The sequence below is a fragment of the Nannospalax galili genome, unplaced genomic scaffold (genome assembly GCF_000622305.1).
Source record: "Nannospalax galili isolate Female #2095 unplaced genomic scaffold, S.galili_v1.0 scaffold443, whole genome shotgun sequence".
Classification (NCBI taxonomy): Eukaryota; Metazoa; Chordata; class Mammalia; order Rodentia; family Spalacidae; genus Nannospalax; species Nannospalax galili.
The window spans coordinates 3,458,217-3,478,280 of NW_008352479.1; the positions used below are offsets into that span (position 1 = coordinate 3,458,217).

General features: G+C 40.9%; 1 protein-coding gene across 5 annotated transcripts in view; it reads left to right on the forward strand.

The window, feature by feature from the left end:
- Positions 1 to 20,064, forward strand: part of Snrk (SNF related kinase) — a 61,088-nt gene that overhangs the window by 13,644 nt on the left and 27,380 nt on the right. For 3 of the 5 annotated variants that reach the window (XM_008849482.3, XM_029554270.1, XM_029554268.1), the window contains exon 3: positions 3,933 to 4,584. In XM_008849482.3, coding sequence (XP_008847704.2) covers positions 3,933 to 4,584 — 652 coding nt within the window. Of the gene's footprint in view, positions 1 to 3,889; positions 4,585 to 20,064 lie in introns of all 5 variants that reach the window. The other 2 variants (XM_008849481.3, XM_029554269.1) reach the window with 1 other exon arrangement.

A 20,064-nucleotide genomic window follows, 5' to 3' on the forward strand; every position in this document is an offset into this window, starting at 1 on the left:
TAGTTAGTCATTTCAGTACAGGCCAGTCCAGCCTTGTGAAGAGTCCTGTTAGTCTTCCTGGCTCTTGCCCCAGGTCTGGGAAGAGAAACGGTGAGATGTTAATAGTCATGTCTTTGGGACCCTGAATAAAGACTATTTTTTATTTATTTATTTTGCGATAAGTTTAACTTCATTTATTTACTTTGTGTGTGTGGGTATGTGTGGTATATGTACATATTTGTATATGTGTACATATGCACAAACGTGTGTGGAGACCTTGATCACTCTCAACCTTAATTTTTTAAAAAAAATTTTAACATTTATTTATTTATTTTGTGTGTGTGTGTGTGTGTGTGTGTGTGTGTGTCATAACACATGTGCCATAGCACATATGTTGAGGTCAGAGGACAACTTGCTAGAATAGATTCTCTCCATCTATCATATGGATCCTGGGTATTTTACTCAAATTGTCAGGCTTTGAAGCAAGTGCTTTTACCAGCTGAGCCACTTTGCCAGCCTCTTATGCTTTTCATAGAGAGGGTGTCACTATGCAGCCCAGGTTGGCCTCAATACCACAATCGTCCTTGTCTCTGCCTTAAGTGCTAGAATTACAGGTGTGTACTATATATATCTGGTCTTATATTTGCCTGTTTTGTAAGTAACAACATTGTGTATGTGCCCACAATTATGTGCAAGCATGGAAGCATGAGAAGGACACTGGGCATCTTCCTCTATTGCTTTCTACATTAATCCATGGCCTGCATGTGGAGGTCAGAGGACAACTTGCAAGAGTCTCTTCTCTCCTACCACCAAATAGGTTCTAAGAGTTGAACTCAGGTTGTTGACAAGCACCTTTAACACACTAAGCCATCTCACTTGCCCGCTCCACCTTAGTTTTTGAGGCAGTCTCTCAGTGAACATGGAACTCATTGACTAGGTTAGGCTGACCAGTGAGCTCTAGGGATCCACCTGCCTTCTGAGTGCTGAGGTTACAGATGCTCACATCTGTTAAAAAAAAGAAAAAGAGCCACTATGTCTGGTTTTTATGTGTGTTCTAGGGATTGAACTCATGGACCTGACAGGCATTTTACTTACTGAGTCATTTTTTTCAACCCCAGACTTGACTTTAAAAATCCTGGGACTCTTATCAAATCTGACCTATATTTTCAGGAACACATCTAAACTAAAACAGTAGAGGAAAGAACAAAAGTTAAAAATTGGGGCAGGTCTAAAAGAGTCTGTTTTAAAGGTGAAAGTTGAATTTGCAAAAAAAATATGCAACAGAAACAGACTTGGGTAGGATTTGGAGAATAATTCCCTTAGAATTAATTGAAGTTAAAGGTTTAAACATAGTTTCCTGCCTCCTAAAGTTGGTATATAGGTTTTTGTTTTTGAAAATATATGTGAATTAAAGTTTCTTTTGAGGGCTCCTCTGTCCAAATACAGAAATATCTTTCAATTTAGATTGCCTTATTTATGCTGGTCATTAAAATTAGTAGCTTAGAAAAGCCAGGATAATGCAGAGTATGGATGGAATTTGCCTTTTTCTAATAACTTTATTGTTTACTGGTTTCTTTTTTCTTTTAAAATATTTTTATTTGTGTATATGTATGGCGTATGTGTTTATCTGTCGGTCTGTCTGTCTCTGGGTGGGTATGTTCTTGTGAGTGCAGGTGCCCACTGAAACCAGAAATGGGTGTCAGGTCCCCTGGAGCTGGAGTTGATTAAGAGCCACCTGATAGGGTGCTGGGAGCCAGACGTGGGTCCTCTGCAAGAGCAGCAAGTGCTTTTAACTACTGAACTATCTCTCAAGTTCCCATACTGGTTTCTTATCTAAGATCTTCTTAGAAACAGGACTAATAATTCAGTTTGGGTTCTGAAGTCAATTTTCAGAGAAGCAGCCAGAACAAGGTGTTTTAAAGCGCTGACTAGAGTCAGACACCCTCAGGTTGAATCCAACTCCTTTTCCTCCTAGCCCTGCAGCCTCCAGCCAGCATACTGTATATGTTTGTCCTGCAAATGGGTGAATATTTACTGTCTTGGGGTAGTTGTGAAGAATGGGGGAGATGGTGTGAAGCTTGACGTGTGATTGCCAGACAGCACTCCTTAGGAAAGATAGTACTGTGTATGGCTACAGTGGTGTCAAAGATACAGAGCCATGTCAGTAAGCATGTTCCTGTTGATTTGTTAAGCTTGTCAGTGAATTTTTGATGTGGCCCTAACGAAGTGATCCAGGTAATTTCTGAGGTGATATGAATATAACATGATTTTATACATTGTTTTTATAATTGGTGTTTTAACTCTTTAACACATTAGTATTCCAAGTGGTAAGATTTGTAGTGTATAGGCTTTGAAGGCTGAGGATATAGTTCAGTGGTAAAGTGCTTGTCTTAGCTATGCAAGACCTTGCATTTGATCCCCAGCCTCCCTTCTTCCTCAAGTGGATAGAAAAGGCAAAATGGGTTTTGAAATTAGTTAGACCTGAATTTTAGCTTTAACACTTGTCACTTGTACCTGAAACTGAAAGTGTGTCCTTGGCTATAAAAATGAGACTAATGCTGGCCCGTCAAGAGTTAGTGGCATAATCCAGTCAGTCTCATTGCCACGAATACCTGTGTGGGCTTTCAGGGAATATAGCTTTTTTCTGTTCTCCAAAAATAAGCATTAATTTAAAAGCATATGATACTAGTGCTTTAAGCAATGCTGCCTTGTCATATGTAAATTTTAGTTTGGGGAGGTATGCTCATCTATGTGGATTAATAGTGTAAGTAAGTTTACTTTTATAACATGTACCTGGAAGAGTGGGCTTCACCACCCTGTGTATGCACTGATAGGGACAGTATGGAAGGTCATTGTATTCCTTACTGGATTTTGTTACCATCTCTATTAAATTTTGACCACAAAGTGGCTGTTCAGATACTGAGATTTAAAGTAATATTTTAACTTTTAAATTTTATAGACTTGTTTTTTTCTGAGTCAAGGTCATTTCTAAGAACATAGCTTTTAGAAATTTATATTATAAAAGTTGAAATTTGGCTTTTAAAACCCAATGATCTTATGACTTCAGTTTTCTGTAAGAGTGCACAGAGTACACTGGGAAAGTGTGCAGGCCATGGTGACTAGTGTGTGAGACTTAGAAAGCCATCATAGTAATGAGCACAAGGAGCGAGTGCTCACCAGCCAGCACTGTTTATTAAGCACCTGCTGTATACTGGGCATTATTTAAGCTGTGCTGACACAAGAACAGACAGTTGCCTCATAAACATTTTGGAAAAATGTTGCATTTGAAAATGTAGTAAAACAGTTTTGGTTACCTTTTACATGTCAGTACTGTTTTAGATATGGTGGCAAGGACATGGATGGTCCTCTGGAGCCTTCAGGCTCAGGATGGAAAAATGGAACACTTTGCTATGCGTAGACCACAGTGTGGCTGTGACCTGAAACACATGTGGGAGATAGACAGACAAAATGACTAGAACTGGAGACTCAGAGAAGACTGCCTTAGGGGCCTTCATACACTCTCAGCAAGAATGCTGGTCTTGGGTGACAGGACAAAGTTATTGGTTTTTAAGTGTTTGTTTTCCCTTGTGAACTCTTGCCATGTTTCTAAAGACTGAGTTTACCTTTTGGAAAATATTTGTCTTTTAAATATAGCTTATCAAACTTGTTAGTTTCTTATTTCTGACATCACCCCCTAAACAAAAATTGCTTCCAGTGAGTTACTTTTTTTAGTTTGTAGAATATGATATTTAGCTTCTCAACCTTTACTTTGTAATGTAAACTCTTAAGCATAGAAATGCGGTTTTAGAAATGACTCTGACTCATTTTGTGTCTCAGTTCATGTAAGCTTCTCTTAAAATGAAAAAATAAAATTCCCATAGTTAATTCTGTGTTTCCTCTTGTTTTGTAGTTGTCCATGGCAATGCTGACCATGAGTTCCTTATTCTCACCAGATACTCTCATATGAGAAGATCCACTTTGAGCAGCTTAAGGATTTGTCCTTCCATTGTGTCAGCATGGCAGGATTCAAGCGAGGATATGATGGCAAAATCGCTGGATTATATGATCTGGATAAAACCTTGGGTCGAGGTCATTTTGCAGTGGTTAAGCTTGCCAGGCATGTCTTCACAGGCGAAAAGGTGGCTGTAAAAGTTATTGACAAGACAAAGCTGGACACACTAGCTACTGGCCATCTTTTCCAGGAGGTGAGGTGCATGAAACTAGTGCAGCACCCCAACATTGTGCGACTTTACGAAGTCATTGATACGCAGACCAAACTGTATCTCATTCTAGAGCTTGGAGATGGAGGAGACATGTTTGATTACATTATGAAGCATGAGGAGGGTCTTAATGAAGAGTTGGCCAAGAAGTACTTTGCTCAGATAGTTCATGCAATATCTTACTGCCATAAACTGCACGTGGTTCACAGAGACTTAAAACCAGAGAATGTCGTCTTCTTTGAGAAACAAGGTCTTGTGAAGTTGACAGACTTTGGATTCAGCAACAAATTTCAACCAGGGAAGAAACTCACTACGAGTTGTGGATCTCTTGCGTACTCTGCTCCAGAAATTCTGCTTGGTGATGAGTATGATGCCCCTGCAGTAGGTAGGTGACCTGCGCAAAGTTTGCTTACTTGAGTTCTACTAGCTGGTATTTGTTGGTTGAATCCATTGATGTCTAAAAATAATTCTGAAGAAAAATTTGATTCAGTGTGTCTTACTTAGCAAATTGAATTTCATGAATACTCCATAGCCCTAAAGCTGGCAGTTTATTTCAACCTCATGAAGGTAAATATCTAAAAGAGTATTTGTAAAATAAAGATAATTTTGAGTATTGGTTAAGGAAACCTGTCAGGGTTCTTGTGCTGACTTCTTTCTTTCTTAAGGTCTGAGTTCATCTCCTTCCTATCTCCTTAGACTGTTTTCTGGCAGTGGCCCTGACCCATTCCTGTGAATGTCCTTTAACCCATACTCCAGAGGTAATGTGAATATTACCACATAGTGTCAAGGACTAGAAATTGGGCTCATTGTAACCTTGAATAAGTAACTGGCCTCTCTACTTACTTCTGCATCTTTAAAAGAGAGTACAGATTCCGGCATAGCAGCCCATGTTATCTTGCTTGTTTTCCTCAGCAGCCTGTGTGAGGTTTAGTGTCTGTCTCATTATTTACAATAGGAAGCTCAGTCGCCAGTACCACACAAGCCAAAGGCAGAGCAGGACACTGCCATACAGAGAGCCTGCATATGCTGGATTGCAGACAGTGATAGCTTTTGGCTTTCCCAACACCCTTACCCTTCCCTCCCAGCATCCTTCTCTCCCAGTATCCTTTGCACTCTTACCTGTCTGTGCTGGAAGTGCTTCTTGCTTTTCAGGTTGAATCAACTTTGTCCCCTTGGGATCAGACTTGGGGGATCAGACTTGTTCTGGAGTCCATACAATAAATTATTTTTTACTTGTATTTGTTGCTGAAGGCACAGTTTTTAATTTTTTTTTTAATTTAATCTCTGAGAGAAATATGTCCTGATATATGAACATGACAGAACTGCAAAGACAGGACCGTTCCCACATTTGACCATATGAAGTGCATGTGGATGCACTGACCCCAAACATCAGTGACAAGGATTCACTGACCCCAAGACTGCCAATGCACTGAGCACTCTTGTGCTGAGACACAGGCTTTCTTGTCAGACTGTTGTGTTCTGGGAAAGAAGGATCCCGAATGGTCTTTGCCTCCAGAGGCAACCAGGATTTATTGAAGCCTTAGAGTACTTGAGCCAAAGGTTTTGAGTAGTGAAGCCATTCTGACCAGAAACAGAAGCCAGATGACAGAAGAAGAGGCATGAATGTCTGTCTGGAGGCCTCTTCAGCCTCACAAGGAGGCAAAGGGAAGCTGCAGTAAGATGCTTTCATGCTTTTCAGAGTGAGAAAATCTGCAGGGAGACAAAGTCAGGTGTCATCAAACATGGAGTTGTAATTTAGAAGACAATTTGGCAGTATCTGGTAAAGAAAGACATACACATCTTGTGACCCAGCAGTGTGTGTGTGTGTGTGTGTGTGTGTGTGTGTGACAGATATGCAACTCAGAGCCTTGTACCTCCTAGGCAAACTCTCTGTCATTGAGCCACACCCCTGTCCTGCTCAGAACATTTTCAGTATTCCCGTTGAATATGCATGTGCAGGGGAATAAATTGTTCTTTATTCACATTGAATTCTATAGATTAGTGAAAATGCAGCATGCATGTCAACATGATGGATTTTCACAAGTCTAACATTTAAGGGGAGAAAAAACCTATTGGTAAAAGTGCATACAACAAAACCTTTGTGTAAGTTTAAAGCAGAGTGGTATGCCTTTGGGGGTGCATGTATGTGTCACAAAGTGAATGCATGGAGATTACTTCTGAGGGGCAGGTACAGTTGTTTCCGCCGTATTACTTTTCTAAATTGGTGCACAGGTATTCATTGTAATGTTCTTTTTTCTTCTTATGTCTTAAATATTATGCATAATGAAACTTTTGAAAAGTGAAACAAAAGGAAAAGAAAATTAGGTTAATCTGACGATTACATTTTGCCCATGAAGTGAGATTGCTTTGAGTTCATAGATTACCTTTTCAAATTTGTTATTTGTGTTGATTTTAGTTAATCTTGTTGATACAAAATACAGAATTGCTTTTAAAAACATGCAGTTTTCTTTCTGTTAATACACTCTTAGGCCAAAATTAGTGATGCTTTAGCAGAATGAACAGGGACAAAAATTAAAACCTGTCATTGTATGAATTGCCAGATGTTTCTAAGTTGGTTCTGTTTTGTAAGGAACAGCTCTGTGACTAGCTCAGGGGTTGTCATTTTATTTCCAGAGAGCCAGAGTTTGATTTTACTCAATAGCAACACTTTGTTTTCTACATGATTTTGTCCTTCTAGGATCTTCAAGTTTCATCTTCTTTTTGTTTCGTGTCTTGAATTGAGTTGCTCTAGTGTCTTAATTTCTGATTGCTGTGCTGCCCTTCTAGCTTACTGAATTTTAATATCTAATTTTAGTATATTGAAGTTAATGACTATACCCAATTGGGTTTTGCTTTGAGAAATATTTTTGGAATTTTACTGGGTTAATCATAGTAATTTTTGCCATGATGACTTGCCTGTTCCCTGTGTGATTAAACCATTTGTATTTTTGGTACATTAAGAGTTTTTATACATAAGATTGTTTATTGTGTGATTTATCCCTTTATAGCCTTGTTTTATTCTGGTCTGTCACCTTCTAAAAGAATGATGCCAGCTTCCCACTCTGATCTGTGTTTTTACTTTGTGTGTGTTATGTATAAGCTAAATAAAGTTATGTGAGCTCTAAGTTTATTTTACATGATGAGCTATATCTTTTACCAATATAAAAGTATCCTTTTATCCTTTTCTTGAACTTATTCAACTATACTTGAATCATCGATGTTTAAGGTTTGTGTCTTATATAACTTTTTTGTCTGATGAGTTCATTTTTAACAGGTGAGTTCAGTGTATATTACTACCGGAATATTTGGGTGTATTTTGGTTTTTATTTACTTTCTTGTGTATTATATTGTTCCATATTTTGTTAAATTGGCCAAGTTTTCTTTACCTAGTTTGCAAGAAGTGCAGTGTGTTTTCTTTGCATTGGTCTTCACTTTTAACCCCCCAGAGCTAACCAAGGTCTGTATTGTCTCCTGCCTGACAGTTAAAAAACTTTAATCTGCTTTACATTTCTTTTAGTAATGAAGCTTTAGTTGCTTCTGTTTGTTTACAATAAGTACTTTTTACTTAATTTTACACATTTCTTGGCCTCCCTGTCCTTCACTTGGATAGTTTTCTGTTGCTTCGCTTTTTTCATAATCCTTTCTTAGAGGACTTGTGAACAATTCTCCATGTCCTTATCCATCTAAAAATGTGCTCATGTTTGAATGTTAATTTGGCTGCGTATAGAAATATATTCTAATTAATTTTCCTCCCAACTTTTAAGTTAGATTTCCAGAAATATTCATGCCACCTTTTTGCTTCTAAAGTGGCCGGGGAGATGTCTGGTGTGAGGTTGTTTTGCTTCCCTACCATAGTGTCTGCATCACACACCTGCCTATTCATTCTTCTTGATGAACTTGGTTCCTCCCATACTCACTTATAGGAGTATGGGGACTTAAGTTGTTTGTTCATCTTTGTTTTGTTTCTGAGCTTTTCAAATAACTTGCCTATGAATACTCTATTAGAGACTGTTTCAGTCGGAATGAAAACCAGAGTGCGCCTGGGTATTGTGGCTTGTGTCATCATCCCCAGGACTTCAGAAGCTGAAGCAGGAGGACTGCTTTGAGTTTGAGTCTGTCTCCCTCCTTCTCCACTTTCCTGGCTGATCTGGTTGCATTTCCTGTGGCTATACTGCCTCCTTGCTGTTGGTCATACTCTGGGCCTAGGCCTGCCTCTGGACTCTCCATCTCCCCAAGGCCAAGGATTCTCTTGCTCACATGCCACCCTATCTCAAGGCTCTTCTCCAAAGGTGCAGGGCCCCAGCACCGCCTGTTCTCCTTCCCCATTTTCTGGGCTCTTACCTCTTGAAGTATTAATGCCTGCCTTAGGCTTGTGGAGGGGTGAAGTGAATGAAGGCATGGAAGTTGTTAGCAAAGCCTTGACACAACCATTCTCAGTCCACCCACATAACTGCCTCAGCGCCTGCTCTTTTGGAGAGATCACAGAATGCTTTGCTCTGTGCTACCAGCTGCTGTCCCACAGGGACATTTAGTGTTAGAGCCTGGCCACCTCTCTGTGTGGGTGAAAGAGTATCTGAGGTGTTCTTGTCTTTGGAAATTCATACTCTAGGGAATTTCTGTAATGTTGGCTGCCGTGGGAAAACTGCGAGGGAGGGCAGGCCCAGGACCTTTGCTCACATGTTTTCCCACATGTTGGTTTTAGTTGTATTTAACTTTGAGAAGGTTGTTTATATATGGGGAACAGGTCAGCTTCTAAAGTAGGGATCTTTCTTCCCTTTTAAAGAGTGTGGGCAAAAAGACAAAAGTGCTGATATTATAATTAGTATTTATTTCATAATGGTTAGTCTCTGGGAACTTCAGAGGAGCTTTGTGAATCACTGGGAATAGTACTGTTTTAATGCAAAAATTATGTATAGAAACAGAACCATCTTTAGGTGATGGTACCGCAAATATTGAAAATAATAAGTTTCCCCCCCTTTTTTTTTTAAAGATAGTCTTGCTATGTAGCCTAGACTGGCCTTGAACTCACAGTCCTCCAGCCTCAACCTTCTGAGTGCTGAAATTGTAGACTTGGGCTTGTGCTTTTCTGCTGCTGTTGTTAAGCTGTTTTGAGGTATGAAATGTAAGCTTTTTGAGAAAGAAAAACTAGCTTGCAAAAAAAAAAAAGAAAAAAAGGTTACTGGTTAGAATCAACTTACCTTTCTTTTTTCTGTTTTTGAGACAAAGTATCTTGTAGCCAGACTGGACTCAAACTTGGTATATGTAGCCACAGATGACCTTGAATTTCTGATCTTCCTGCTTTCACCTCCTCAGTGCTGGGAATGCCTTACTGTGGTTGAACCCAGGTCATCATGTGTGTTAGACAAGTGCTACCAACTGAGCAAATCTCCAGCAGAACAGACCAGTGAATTTGGAATCCCCTTATTCTCAGTCCATGATACTGGACACAGAATTTCAGGGTGATTTCAGTGTCTGTGGAAAACTCTGGAGAATGTGGACTGCTGTGCATGATCACTCTCTTGTGCTGGTTCTCATGGGCCTGATAGAGCTAGTCAGTAGCAAGTCTTGATTCCTGGGAAACCCTGTCCCACCAGGAAGTTGAGTGTACAGTTCTTAGGTTGTCCTGACTCCGAAAAGGCTGCTTGAGAAGCTACTCACAGTCATTTGCACAGTGCTATGGTTTCTGTCAGCCCCTCAGATGTCCACACTGACTGTAGTGGAGAGAGATGGGGTGCAGAGCCAAATTAATCCTGGGAGGCTGGCTGTGGAAGTGGGGCTTCCTCTCATTCCGAAAGTGTGCCTTCACCAGCTTTCCCTTTTTCATTCCCATCTTTCTGTGCAACCTACTTGTTGTATAATCCATTTGGTGTTCCAAAACACTGATTTGCCCAGGTTTTATTGATTTATTAGCTTTATAGCAGTGTGTGTGTGTGTGTGTGTGTGTGTGTGTGTGCGTGTGCACACGCACGTGCACCCAAGGATTGGGGACATAGGTCAGTTGCTGAAATGCTAGGAGGATCTGAGTTCCACATGCAGTGGAATCCAAATTTTAAAATGTTAAGAGCACGGAGCACTCGGGAAGCAGATGAAGGCATATCTCTGTGAGTTCAAGGCCAGCCTGATCTACATAGTGAGTTCCAGGCCAGCAGGGGCTACAGGGGGACCCTGTCTCAAAACAAAAAAACAAAATAAGTCAGGCATGTTGGTGCACCTTGTGATCTCTTTGCTAGGAGATGGAGACAGGTAGATCCCTGGAGTACACTTGGCCAGCCAGCCAGCCTCCTTGATAAGTTCTAGGCCAGTGAGAGACCCTATCTTAAAAAAAAAATTTAAAAGTAAATGATGTCTGAGGAACAACCACCAAGGCCTGACCTCCACACACATACATGTGCACACACATAAACACACACAAATACATTCATTATAAACCAAATGCCTAAATTAATCTCCAAATTTAACTTTGAGTCATTTTAGCTTCTGAAACCCAGGGTTGAACCTGAAACATCTTTGCATTTGTTGCTGTGTCTGGGGAATTGATGGGGTAAGGTCCTCCTTGTAGAATGATCGAAGTCCTGGAGCCTGGATGTGGCCTTAGTCCTTTGGTGGATAAAAATAAAGGGTGGCTAAATAAAGAGGATGATAGAGTCTGAAGCATATGCTGTGGCCTTCTCCTGGGATTGGGTGATGCGATGCTACGCCAAATGGCTTGCTCAGCACCCTTGCTCAATAGTAACGTCCTTGAGAGGACTGTATGTGAGGATATCTTACCATGCCCCATCACCTGGTAAACATGACAGCATGTTAATGTTTGCCTTGCAAGTAAATATGAACCGAAGAAATGAAAATTCACACTCTTGGGGCAGGAGAGATGGCTTAGTGGTTAAGAACAGTATCTGCTCTTGCAGAGGACTCAGATTCAGTTCCTAGCACCCACATGGAGGTTAACAACTGTCCATAACCCCAGTTCCAGGGGATCCAATGTCCTCTTCTAATCTCTGTGGACACTGCACAACACAGGTTCACTTACAGATAATATACTTACAGATAATATACAGATAATATACTCATAAACATAAAAAATAAGTAAATAATAAATAAAAAAGAAAATTCACAGTTTTTTCTCATGTGTGGAACCTAGATTTAAATTTTGTGAGTGTGCGCGGGTGTGCATGGGTGTGTGTGTGTGTGTGTGAAACTAGAAAGGGCATCGTGAGAGAAGAGGAGATCTTAAGGGAGCAGATCAAAGAAAGGGGAATGGGATGCATGGCATGAAAGCAAAAGTGGGGCAGGACTATGGAGGAAGGAAAGAAACCCGTTGGAGGGGGCAGGGGACATGCTGGAATGAGGTGCAATGCACATACGCATGAAAATGTCATAGTTGAGACTCCTTAACTTGTGTTGTAACTTAAAATTAAGAAAATACACATTCCTCACAACTTTCTTGGGAAGTGTGAGGTGGTCCTCTGTGGCTCTTCAGGATTCCTGTGCTCACATCCTCATTTCTGTCCTCGCCTTCTCTCTGTTCTTGTGATGGCCCTGGACTCCCCGGAGGTCCGAGGAGAGCAGTCTTCAGAGATGCAGGCATATTGTGATTCAGTGCCCAGTGTTCATTGACCACAATGAAATTGTTTTTGAATTTGGTCTTGAAATTTTGTGGGGTGAGTAAAAGGTGAGCCCACAGTGATTCGAGAGGAAGAATGAAGACAAGCAGCTTTTAAATACACTTCGGTGCATACAGTACAGAATAGTGTCCACGTACTTGTCTTTGGATACTTGACTCTCATGTATTAGCTCTGTTTTTAGGCTTGTTTTCTTTTGTTCTTTTGAGGTAGGGTCTCACTCTGTAGCCTAGGCCAAACTCAGTCTCGCAGTTCTCTTGCCTCAGCTTCCCAAGTACTGGAGTGTTATTGTGTGTGGGGTGGGGGGGGAGCACTACTATACCCAAACTTTCTTCTCAGTATAGTTTAAATTACCTAGCTGTGATTTAGGTAGGAAATTGTGAAGGGAAATTTGTGGTAAGGTTTATAAACAAGGCTGTTCCTAAAGAGGCCATCTACTCAGTGAGGTGTCCTGTGTTCCTTTTGCTTTTTAAAACATAGAGTAGCTTGTAGGTATTCAATATATTTTATGTACTTTTCTAAAACCCACTTGGTGTTATTGACAAAATTTATATTCATCAACTGAATCTGGAGGACTTTTATAAAATTCATAAGATACCCACTGTGGGGTTGGGAGCTCAGTGGACAGAGGGAAGCCCCAGATGGTGCAGTCTATCGCCATGTGCCAGGATGCGATCCTTAGTTTTGTAATCAGAGGTTTCTAGAGGACCAAAACCAGCTTAACAAAGAAAATGATGAACACAGGAGAAGACCAGTGTCACTGGATGTCTAACAAGGCATATTAGCTACCAGTCTGCTGCAGGCTTGTGTCCTTACATCCAAGTAGTTGTTTTGTACTGATTTTACTGCTTTTCAAGATACTACACAAAAGGCGTTTTCTGTTAGAGAATGGTGTGTATTGTTGGGCTTGACTGTCAGAAGGAGGCTCTGTGAGGTTAATGTTTGGATGTCTGCATCAGCACTAGAAGACTCCTCACAGTCCAGAATATCATCAGCTCGTTTATTCCTGTTTTTCCCAAGGCTTTCAAAGCATGATTTATGCAGATGTGCACAGTTTTAGTTGGGACAACTAGATTTCCGTCTGATGAAACCCATTCCTCCAGGAGGAGGCAGAAAATCCCCATTAGCTTTAAATGAGTCTCAGTTTTGTACTCAGTCCTTTCAGTTTGTGGGCTGGGCACCTTGCTGTCTGTCTTATACAAGGATAACCATGTTATCAAATTATGAGGAAACAACTTCATAGAAATTGTGTGGATTTGCCGTCTAGCTTCAATATCAAAATGACATCAGTTAGGAAACAAGATGAACTGGTGAACTTCTGTATCCGCTGACTTTCTAACCTCTGACAGTCCAGCCATTGTCGGGGAGGGAGAAGGCTTCCTATGCTGATGCTGGTGATGCTCCATATTAGACAAACAGCCTACAGGATCCCTAACCTTGGAGAACTGTTTATGTATCACCTACCTACCTACCTACCTTCCTTCCTTCCTTCCTTCCTTCCTTCCTTCCTTCCTCTCCCTTCTTTCTCTTCTCTTCTTCTCCCCTCCCCTCCTCTCCCCTCCTCTTCTCTTCTCTTCTTTCTCTTCTTTCTTCAGTCTCGCTCTGTAGCCCAGGCTAACATTGTAAGTCTCATCCTCTGCCTTGGCCTCCAGAGTGCTGGGATTCCAGTCTTGCCCCACTACACTTGACTGATAGCTTTCTTGGAATCACTTCTTGAGCTGGCCCTAACTCAGCAGGGAATGAATGAATGAATGAATGAATGAATAAATAAATAAATCACTCCTCTGTTAGCTCTTCTAGTCTGCTTTCTATTATATTGCTGTGGTAAAAATGCTAATCAAAACCAACTTGGGGAGGAAAGGGTTTATTTTGCTTACAGCTCACAGTTCATCAAAGGAAGTCAAGGCAGGAACTCAGGGCAGGAACCTGGAGCACAGACCATGCAGGTATGCTGCTTATTGGCTTGCTGCTCTGGCCCATGTTCAGCCTGCTTTCTTATTTATTTACAGGACTACCTACCCAAGGGTGGCATTGCCCACAGTGGACTAGGTCTTCCCACATCATTCAGCAGTCAAGAAAATGCCCCACAGACATGGCCACAGGTGTGTCAAGTAGACAACTGAAGCTGTCCAGCACAGTTAACCCCTTGTCAACTTGACACACAAACACATCACTATTAACCCACAACTTTTCCATTTCTTATCACCAGAATTTGAAATTAATGTTAATATCACAATATAAAACAGTTAACTGGGGCTGTAGAGATGGCTCAGAGGTTACGAACACTGGCTGCTCTTGCGGAGGACCTGGGTTCAATTCTCAGCACCCACATGGCAGGTAACTGTCCATAACTCCAGTTCCAGGGGATCGGATGCCCTCTTCTGACTTCCAGGGGCATTGCATGACACGGGTGCACTTGCACACATGTAGGCAATACACTCATACACATAAAATAAAAATAATAAATAAAATATTTAAAAAATAAAGCAGTACAACTTTAAAAGTCCCACAGTCTGTAAATTAAAAGTCCTAAGTCTCTTAAAAATCTTTTAATTGTGGGATTCTGTAAAATCTAAAACAAGTTAAATACTGTCTTATTTCAAAAGGGAGGAATTGGGCACACTTCAAGCAAAACCAAAGTCTAGCAAAGTAGTTCAAGGCTGAACATCTGGGATTCACTCACGATCTTCTGGACTCCAAAGGGCTTGGGCACCTCCACTTCTCTGACTCTGACCTCTGCAGCACACACAACTTGTCTAATAGGCTCAGGCTTGCTCCATTCCACCTGTATTGCCCTTGGTGGTTGTCCTATGGTCCTGGCATCTCCAATATGCTGGGGGCTCTACTGAAACTGAGGGCCACACCTATACCAATGGTCTCCTCTGGCCTCTCAGGGTGTAAGCCTCATATTGTCTCTATGACCCCTTCAATACTTCAAAACCAGTACTATGTAGCAAACCCTGTCACATTACCAAGTCCTGCTTCCAGCTTGAGATGGAGCCTTGGTCCCCCTCTGGACCACAGCTTCTATGTGCTGACCCTAAGGAAATGCTTCCAGAAGTTTTCACCTTAGTGATACTGGTTCTTAATCACAGCTGATTTTTCAGCCCCAGCTAACCAGCATCAATTGTCCCAGTAAAGCAAAGGTTTCATTTCAGTGGTTTTGGTCTCTTCTCAGTCAAAGCTGATTCTTCAGCGCCAGGGTGTCTGTCAGGCATTAAACACTGTCTTTCATAATCTGAGAAAAGTAAATGTTAACTTTACAACCAGAAAGTGTGTGGTTATTTTTCAGAGAACTTTCTAGCTGAAGTTTTAATATGAAGGTACAATCTGGAAGCTAAGAGTTTACTCAAAGCCAGCAAAGTTATATATTTACTAGGAAGATATAATGGTGGTTTTTTCAATGCAGGAAAAAAAAGTTGTATGCATTCTTAAACCACAGCTCTAGTTATGGTGTTTTGCATGGAGAACTAACCCAAACATGTTTCAAGAACAGATCCATTGAAGTTTGAATCTTGTTATATCACATTTGTTATTTCAGTTTATTTTTCTTTCTCCTCATACAAGGAAGTTGTCTTCTGACAAGTTTAAATGTTTTAAGGACTTTAGGACAGTGCTGTATCCTCTAAAGGTGTGCCTCAGTTCCCCAACACTCAGTGAACTTGATTACTTCATTGAACATTTTATGAAGGAAGCCTGCTTGTCTTAGCCAAGAGTTTCCATATACAAATGATTTTTGCAACTGATATTTTAATGACTTGTTATATGTATTTTTCAGTATCCCATAATTTTATGCAAAACATTCAGTGCTTTAAAAATCAACTTAAGAAAACATCAGCCCATTTTACCAGCTATTGAACTAAAGATGAAGTTTGTGCAAATGTAAAGTTTGTAAAATATTAATCATATGGGACTCTTGTTGCATTTGACTGACTAGCCAAATAAAATTAGACTAAATGTGCACCAAATTGAAGCATTCTACTTTGTAGTTGAGAATTAGACTTTCTTTACTGTACTGTAATCTTGTGTGCTTTGAAGTGTCCAGTCACCACTCAAAACTAGACTTAAAATCAGTGTGTCTCTGGCAAAGCAGTTCTCCAATGGGTCTTGCCTTTGAAGAGTGTCCCCATGGACACTTGTCTTAAAAGGAACATGCTACCAGTTGTACCCATGGTCCTTGGGTACACATTTTAACCCTATTTCCAATATATGAACATCTTGGACTTTGAGGTCTATATTACAATAAAATTGGATGGCCACCTAGAGATTTCCCCCTGAACTTGTGAATGAAAGTAGTTATTTAAAAGATCTAATTTTGGAAAGGTATGAATTTGTAACTGATTCTTCACCTTAGTATTTATTAATGCCTTTAGGGGTTGTTCTAACTGGGTGGAAATTTCGAGGTAACCTGAGTGTCCAGATGGATTTTGTCTGGGAATGTACCTGGGACACTACCTGCCGTGGTTCTGGCTTTGGTGTCTCCTTGACCTTGAGAACATGCAGATCCATCCAGAAGTGAGGAAACTGAAGTAGATAAGATGGCCAACAGCACTGCCCAGTTCCTTCCCTGGCTCATGAGCACAGCAGCTACTCGCTGTAGTACTGAGATCTCTCATGTACACGTTTATAGTAATCCTGGATTGTTTTTAAAAGCATGTTTTTTGACTGCTACATGTTTTTATGAAACATCAGTGAGTTTGAGTTTTCTTAAATTTTTTTTTTTTTTTTTTTTGGTCTTTTTGAAACAGGGCCCCCCTGTTGCCCCAGCTGTCCAGAACTCACTATGTGGACCAGGCTGTCCTTGAACTCACAGAGATCCGCCTGCCTCTGCCTCCCTAGTGCTGGGTGCCACCGCACCCAGCCTGAGTTTTCTTAACTTTTGAAGTAACTGTTCTTGTTAAAAATTGGAATAATTCTTACTGTAGTTAGTCTTGCCTTGGAGTCCCTTCCAGGAACCCTGAAGAAACAAGCATACCCCACACAGGTATGCTACTGTCTCCCCGAGCACAGAATATGCCAGGCCACCTTCTCTTTCCCTTTTCATTCCCATAAAGAAGTACCTTGTTCAGTAAAAGTACCTGCATATCGCACCATAATGTTACTCAGCTAACTTTTAAGGATCCTTCACAGATAAGTAAATGAATGTTCTTGTGATTCAAATAGCAGAGGCACTGAGTGGACGTGCACAGGACACAGTGCTGGGTGAAGGATAAAGCCTGCTGTTATGCCTGTTCTGCTCCCACACCCAGGGGCAGCAGTCATTGCCTGTTGCCTCTGGCTCTGCATGATGCAGCAGCTGGACACTGGCTGCCTGGACAGTGCTGCAGAAATGACCAGAGAAGTGCTGGAAGCTGGGTGATTTGGCCTAGGATTGGAGTCCAGTCTGAGGCTCCCTCCTAGGCATGCATGCCTTCACATGGTTCTATGCGTGTTCTTCATATGGTGCCATGCTAAAAGAAATCACTCAACTGAGACTAGAGCCTGGCTTATCTTTGCTTCTTCATTTGTGAAACTTGTTTCCTGACTTGTGCCACCTTTGTAAAGTGGTGTGTGAAGGAATGCTTGGTTGGAACGCTGTCTGCTTCCTGCCTGGTGTGGATGTGTGTGTGTGTGTACAGGTCTACAGGGTGCTTGATAACCCTTTGACTTCTTGAACTTATCCCTATTTTCTTTGACTTGAGCAAACAAGTTTGCACAAGGCCAAAAAAGCAGCTGACTAAAGCACACTGCAGCTTGTCTTCGCTGATCGCCTCTCCATTGGTCTGAGTGCTCCTAGTCTCCTTCCCCTCTTAGATTTGTTTCTTGGAGGGCAGGAATAAGCCCTGGCTACCCTCGCACTCTGGGCTGCCTTTTAAACGGTATTACAGAACTAATCATTCTGGTTTCAGGTTTACTCTGGTCATGAGACTTACGTTGAGCAAGCCCAGCTGGGTACAGGGTGCAGGGGCTGCATTCTGTACTCAGAGACCTCTGCATAAATGGAGAAAAATGAGAAAATCTGTAATGACAGACCAGGGCTGAAATTCCCAGGCAGCCAGACCTCCAGGTTGGAGGGCAGTGTGAGGAGACCTCAGGGGAAAATGATAGTTGCTGAGGGAGCCTTTAAGGATTTTGAGCACATGGCAGAATTGAGTGTCTCCTTTACTTGCAGTTTAGGAGAGTGTCAACAAGAGCTGCAGAGTAAGGGTCTGTGTAGAAGTGCCATTGACTAGGCTGTGCCATAGATGGGGACAAATAATTTGGGCAAAGTTGATTTCTGAGTCGGTACTCATTTTTATAGTTGTTGAGGAGCATTTAGACGCATTCAGGCCTGGGAAGGAAATGTGTGGAAGTAGACTGAGATGGTCCTGCTCATTCTGATTTCTGTTGTTAAAAGGAGCAATGTTTATCCCCTGTTTCAAACTCGAGAGTAGATAAACCAGGGTAGTAGAGAGAGCTTAGAGTGTGTGAGACGAGTATGAATTCCCAGCTCCTCTTCTGCTTTGCTCTTGTTTTGCTCTTTTGTGGTGTTAGGGATCAAACCCAGGGCTTTGCACATGCCAGGCAATTACCTACCACGGAGCTGCTGCCCAACTTCACTCTTACAGTCATTGAGATGACTTGACAGCTCGTTTTTACTTCTGTGGTGCACTCTAGCTGCTCTAGTCATGTTCCTTAGGACTAGCTCCTGACTTTGTTTGGAGCAGAAAAGAATCTTTAGTAATTAGAGGTGTGAGTGAGTTTGGATGTTGACCAGTAGTTCTTGCTATATAAATAGGAATTCAGAGTGGTGAACCACAGACAATTAGGTTTCTGAATATCATTCAAGAAACAAAGGACTTAGGTTTTATTGTATGTTCCTGGAACCCACATACTTCTGAGAATAATCCTGAGTGTTCTAAGAAAGCACTGCCTTTGCATGGGGTCCTGGCAGTTGCTAGTGAGCACAATTGGAGTAGAGAGTACCTAAATCTTAGCAGCTTTAGACTTAGGTGATGTTGCAGAAGGTGCCCCTGCTTCATCAGCAGTTGTTTTGGAACATTCTCATTCTCTTGTTTATTTCTTGATGCATGGCTAATTGTGAAAAGAAACCTTGAGAAAAAAAATAATAGAGGTTTCAACCTAAACCTTTCTTTTGCTCCTCCCGTTTTAAGTACTTTCTAGCCCTTTTTCTAGATGTCACTTTAGAAATGATTTTTAATTGGCATAGTCTTTTATCTATTTTGTTTTCATTTTTATCTTTTCATGGCCTGCATCAAAAGGACTTTATAATATTAACTCCACACGAGCCCTAGAATTAGAATCATTCCACTGTGTTGTGATTCAGAACCTGAGTATCAACAGGTAAGACTGGAGGGTTCATTTGGAAATCTTGTTTCTAGTTACCTTGAGAGCACCCAGTAACTCCCATCCTTTGTAACATCAGACTTCATGGTCTCTCCATTCCCTCCCATGTTTCCACAAGTTGAAAGTTTTTTTTTTAATATTTATTAAATTGTCATTTATTTTTCAATTTTTGTTAACCAAGAGCCTATTATAGCTGGGTCTGAAATCAGTCTGTGCTAGAGATAGTAATGTCTTTATTATATTTGATTATGTAGATGGTTGCTGTCTGCTAAGCTTCTTGTAGACAATCCCACTTATATTTTTTGCCTTCTTTTTTGTTATTATTTGTTTTAATAACCACATGATTAGAAACATTTCATTATAGCTTTAACACATTAAGTAACAATTTCCAGAGCAAGGATACATCGCTTTCAAAAGTGACTGTAAATTTTTAGGTTCACAGTTGAAATAATACAGTTATACAATATTGAACTCAGTATAAACCCTGTAAGACATAAAATTGAATGAGTTTTTACCCTTTAAAGAAGATCTCCATTTCATTTTAAAATATGCTGTTTCCTACATTTTTAATGCTACTAACTCTTAGATGTTTGTACATGTGTCTTTAATTGCTATGTATCTGATTATTACTAGTCACACTTGGTTACACTCGGATCCTTGGCACCTGAGTATGGATATAAAGTCATCAGGTACATTTCCGTGGTAATATTATCACCTCTACTAATTAACATGAAGTAAATTTTTATACTTCCTCCTGTGTATATCATACAGAACATCTCATACAGCCTTATTCATCTATATACCTGCTTCCCAAATGGCACCCTCCCATACCCCCCAACCCCACACCACACTGGAGCCCATCTACTCTATCATCCCTGTTATTGTCCACTGTGTTGTCGGCACCCCCAGCCATTCCCCAG